The sequence below is a fragment of the Cyprinodon variegatus genome, unplaced genomic scaffold, assembly GCF_000732505.1.
Source record: "Cyprinodon variegatus isolate N-32 unplaced genomic scaffold, C_variegatus-1.0 Scaffold1704, whole genome shotgun sequence".
In the NCBI taxonomy this organism is placed as follows: domain Eukaryota; kingdom Metazoa; phylum Chordata; class Actinopteri; order Cyprinodontiformes; family Cyprinodontidae; genus Cyprinodon; species Cyprinodon variegatus.
The window spans coordinates 16,645-21,694 of record NW_015152157.1 but is presented as its reverse complement, the minus strand read 5'-3'; the positions used below and the strand labels follow the sequence as shown (position 1 = coordinate 21,694).

Below are 5,050 nucleotides of genomic sequence, written 5' to 3'. Positions count from 1 at the left end.
GCTTCCTGGATGGAAGAGAAACGGCTTCAAACTTGGAATCAAAGTCCAGTGGATGTTTTTTAACTTTTTTGGAAAAACTAACGAGACTATTTTTAAAATATAAGGAGTAGAAGTAAAATGTTAAAAATAATTACTCCAGTAAAGTATAGAAAGTCAACTTTTCTACTTAAGTAAAGTAACAAAGTATTTGTACTTTGTTACTTGACACCTCTGGTAATAATTTAATGTTATGGGTTTGGTTTGTTAATGATGGAAAAAATGCATTTTATTTGATGTATTTCCACCACTTTATCTGAAAAAAGGATGGAATTACTTTATTTTATATCATTAACAGGGATTACAGGGTTTATTATGCAAAGAATGATTTTATTAACCTAGTGAAGTTCTTACCGCTCGATTATCTGCTACGAGAGCGAGCTCGATGTATTTCTGCTGCCGAAGGACAGAAACACCCTGGAATGAATTTAAACAGACTTTAGTTTCCTCACAGAGCATCAGAGCATCTTCACACCGTGGAGTCAACATCTACCAACCCCAGATCTGGACCGGCTCCTGCCGGTTGGAGGCTCCACGTCGTCGCTCCAGGAGTCGTTGGTAACGCCACACAGCGCCGGCTTAGAGCTCGTCTCATTTACGGCGGTCACAGCATGGTCGCCCTCATCGCCACCGGACAGAGGCTCAATCAGGTACCTCTGAGCAGATGTCCTGAAGTAACCCCTGAATCAGAGAGAGAGCAGACTGGTCAGAGCTGATCTTCAAGCATCCAGCATCCTGAGGGGAGTGGAGGTTTTCTAAGTACATCATTTAGCATCTTTTCTGGAAGAAATATCTCTACATTTTGTCATCAAATTAATTAGTTCCTAAGATTTAAAAATAACTTCAAGAATCAGATCAATGTTTTAAAAACATTATCTTTACTTTTACCTTGATAAATCTTTAATTAGTAGGCATCTAGTGCAATAGCTATATAGATAAATAGCCATCTATATAACTACTCATGAAAATACCTTGTGCAATAACCCTGCATAATAATCCTGTTTATATATATATATATATATATATACATGCTCTAGGAATCTTCGTCCAAAACCGTCATGTGACCTTATTATAAGCTTATTGATTGATTTACAACCTTAACCTATCATCTAATACAATATTTTTCTGGTTTGTGATTTTTACAGTTTAGCCTAAAATTATTTGATATTTAAATGTATGTAATATTTAAATTAAATCTTTTAATCAACTGTCTGTAACATGAAGTCTCTAGTGAGCACTTCTAAATTCTGACATAAATCTGTGAGTGAAGCCAAAGATTATGGTGATGGCAGGGAGCCCTTCCATTCAAGGATTCTGAGATCAAAATACTGAAACAAGCAAAAACCTGTGATTCGAAAAATACATTTTAAAACTACTGAGAAAGATGTAAACAAACTTTGACATTTAGAAACAAAACGCAAATAAACCAGAATAAAGAGATACTCCTACTTTCCAAACATCTTTTAAGAATGAGAACAATCTTAAAGGAGCAGAGTGACAGTTCCAGAGTTTTTGCAGAAGTTCGCCCCCTCTGGTGACGAGTTGAAATTACACCAGGGCTAGAAGAGAGAAAACGCCACAGTCTGCTGCAGTGACTGCACAGGCCTTTCCTCCATTATCTTCTGGAGTAAGAGACTGATAAATATTGAGGTTCTTTGTTAACGTGTCAATGACACCAGAGACTCAATAAAGCAGGCAGGTATTTCTGCCCTTTTCAGGTCGATTATCCAGTAGTGCGACAATTTTTCCGTTAGGGGCGAGTTTAAGCCTCATCGCGCGTCATGTAGTATGCAGGGAGGTAACAAGGGGTGATCAGCCTCTCAGGACCACCTTCCGATCAGAAATCTTAAGGTTGGGAGAAAATCAAACATGTTTGAAATCCAATCGGCCGTCTTAAGGTGGTCGTGGGCAAATCCTGCTGTTGAAGCAGAGCTACGTGCCGATTTACCAGAACCTCCAGCACTTCGTTGTACAGTTTGAGCTGTAGCTGCGTGCAACAATTGAAAAGATTACGCAGTGTATGCCCAGCTTAAGGCGGAAGAGCGCATCGCACCCACATCCAGAGAATCCAACCCGAATCCCTGAACTTCCTAAGGCTGGGCAAACACTGTACGATATTTTCAATCGTTGCACTAAGCTACAAATTCAACTGTATGAGGAAACCGCAGGGTTTAAAAGTATAACGCTCACGATGTATGTTCTTATACTATAGGGCCTGACGCTCTGTTGCAAACTACCTGCTCACACGTTACATCCAAAAACCAGAAGTCGGGCTCAGCGCCGAGAGATGTCACTGTTTGGACTCGTCATCCAGGAAGAGGAACTCCTTAGTTTGCACAAGCACAGTGCGCGAGGTTCTGGTAAATCGGCTTATGTCATTAAATCAGCTCTGCTTCAACAGCAGGATTTAGCCAAGGACACCTTATAAGGACCGACTCAATTTCAAACATATTTGATTTTCTCCTGACCTCAAGATTCCTGATTGGGAGGTGGCAGACATGTTCACAAGTCATTTTTTGCAAGTCCAAGTCAAGTCTCAAGTCTTGAGAAGGCCTGTCACAATTATCAATTAATCGCACCATAAATTCTAATCACTCGATTAATTAAAATAAGTGCAATAATTTGCGTGCTTGCATGTTTCTCCTTGTGTTTTCATCTCCGTCACTGAGACGGTATAGCTTAAAGGTCACTATTATATCTATGGAATGATCATTATCTTGAACTGCTAAATGAAAAATACAATTTAAAAAAGCACACACGCAATTTTTTTTCCAGTTAAACTTTTGCATCTTTATTTTTTTCTTTCAAAAACAACTATTTTCTTACAGTATTTACCTGACATTTGTGGTTACAACTTTTTCTAGTTTTAGGATTAAATGTCTTCTCTTTTATTTTTAAGTGAAAATAAGGGCTGTGGAAAAAAAAAAACAATCACAATCCTGCTTTTTATTAATACTTATGAAGTTAGCAACTACAACAGATAAAGAAAAACCCTAAATAAATACCAGGACAATAAGAATTCTTTCATAAAAGAAACATTGTGGGAAAATTTTTTGTAACTTAATGCCCTGGAACAGACAGAACCGACTTGGCGGCAGTATTTTAAATTTAATTCAGTTTATTTATTTAGTGCCAATTCACATTTTTCACAACATATTTCTCGTCTACGACGGCCATGAAGTTTTTAAAGCTTGGCTTGTCGATCATGCATGCATGCGCACGGGCGCGCGGGCATATATGTCACGTAGCGTCGCGTCAGTGACGTCAGTGCTACGTGACAGTTTGACAGCCCCTCTGCCGTTTTTTTATTTTTTTTACCTCTGCTGTGTGCGGGTAAGGCGAGCGGCGATCAGTCAAGTTAGTAAAACAAAAAACACTTAAAAATAAAATATTGTTCACAAGTCAGAAATCACGAGTCTAAGTCGAGTCTGAAGTCATTAAATATGCGACTTAAGTGCGACTCGAGTACGAGTCACAAACTCGAGTCCTCATCTCTGGGAGGTGGTCTTCAGAGGCTGATCGCCCCTCGTTAGCCCCGTATATTACGTGATGCACGATCAGGCTGAAAGTCGGCTCGATCGGAAAAAAAATCTTAAATGACTGAAGCATCGCCCCGAAAAGGGCAAAAACTCCTTCAGTGTATGCCCGGCTTATTAGGGCCCCGCGCCTTTAGAGGCAACCGTGGTAAATAGACAAAAAGACATGTCAGGAGAGGAAAAAATAATATATATTCCCTTTTAAACTTGTGCAATGGTTCTTTAATCTGCCACAGATATGAAGACCTGAGCTAAACAGAAATCAGAGTTTCCCATAAATGGATAAAAGCCGGTCATACGCTGTACGAATGTTTGCCCTTAGCAGGCAGATTCTCCAGTTGTGACAGATTTTTTCGGGACGAGTTTTGTGTAATATATGGGGGTAAAGAAGGGTGATTAGTATGTTGATCAGCAATGATGATTCAAATACACGAGCACATTAGAACGCACAAGTACACCTATTGAGGAACTGCCGATGACTCACCTCAGTCCGTCACACGTACTGATGCTAGCTGATGACTCACGGTCATTGGCAATCGTTCCTTGGTAGTAGCAGTGATCCTGACCAAGATAGAATAAGGTTAGCAGCGGTAAACATACGTCGATACCATCAAGTTTATTTCCTTATACAGTGCAAATACCAAATGGATCACAGATAATTCATTAACTGGCCTTAAAAAATGTCTCTCTGTGTAAAGAAATACCCAGAAGAGGAAATAAAGCTTCCTGATACTTGGAGTTTTTCATATTTCATTTCCCCTGAGCTGAATGTGGTCTGGCACTCACTACGTCATGTGGTCTTGAGGTGACCCGAGTCCCGTCTTCCTGGTAGGAGGTTTCTGTGTAGTCTCTGCCTAATAACTCCCTGGTGATGAAAAATGATCAGTCAGGTCGTTATTCTGGACAAGGAACTGAAAAAAAGATTTCTTTTTTATTTTGGTCTCTAAGAAGATGTGAAATAATGATTTCAGGAGAGAAACAAAAAACTAGAAAAATGTTGGACAATTAATTGTTCCAGAACTTTACAACGATTTGTGGTTTGATGATGAAAGATAAATACTTCCAGGATGGTGGAAACATACGTGTTTTTCTCAAGCTGCAGTTGAATGTTTTTTCCTCCGACAGTCATTGCGTACTTAACTGTCTGTGGTCTGAGGTTCTGTAGGAGGAAAACCTTTCAGTTTACTTTCATTCTCAAATCACCTTCAATGATCAGATCTCGTCTGCAGAGGACAGGTGTTTAAAGGATTTACCTCCGTGCTTCTTTTCCTGACTGCGTGAAGTCTGACGGGTCGAACCACCTCATAGTCGTCCCCCACCTCGAAGCCTGGACTGTGGCTTTCTGTCAAACCAGCAGATCAGAGATGTCTGTTACCAATTTCTGTCATTTCGGCAGTAAAGAATCCAGAATATCCTTATTCAATCACTTTGCAACTGTATATTGCAATGCATTATGGGTCAAACATAATTACATTTAT

At 39.6% G+C, this 5,050-nt stretch overlaps 1 protein-coding gene across 1 annotated transcript in view; it reads right to left on the bottom strand.

Moving 5' to 3' along the window:
• Nucleotides 1-5,050, bottom strand: part of LOC107104346 (zinc metalloproteinase-disintegrin-like 8) — a 32,675-nt gene that overhangs the window by 19,814 nt on the left and 7,811 nt on the right. The window contains exons 2-7 of the mRNA XM_015404336.1: nucleotides 4,826-4,914; nucleotides 4,655-4,731; nucleotides 4,359-4,437; nucleotides 4,057-4,133; nucleotides 534-717; nucleotides 391-453 (exon numbers count right to left, since the gene is read on the bottom strand). Of these exons, the coding sequence (XP_015259822.1) occupies nucleotides 391-453; nucleotides 534-717; nucleotides 4,057-4,133; nucleotides 4,359-4,437; nucleotides 4,655-4,731; nucleotides 4,826-4,914 (569 nt within the window). The remainder of the gene's footprint in view (nucleotides 1-390; nucleotides 454-533; nucleotides 718-4,056; nucleotides 4,134-4,358; nucleotides 4,438-4,654; nucleotides 4,732-4,825; nucleotides 4,915-5,050) is intronic.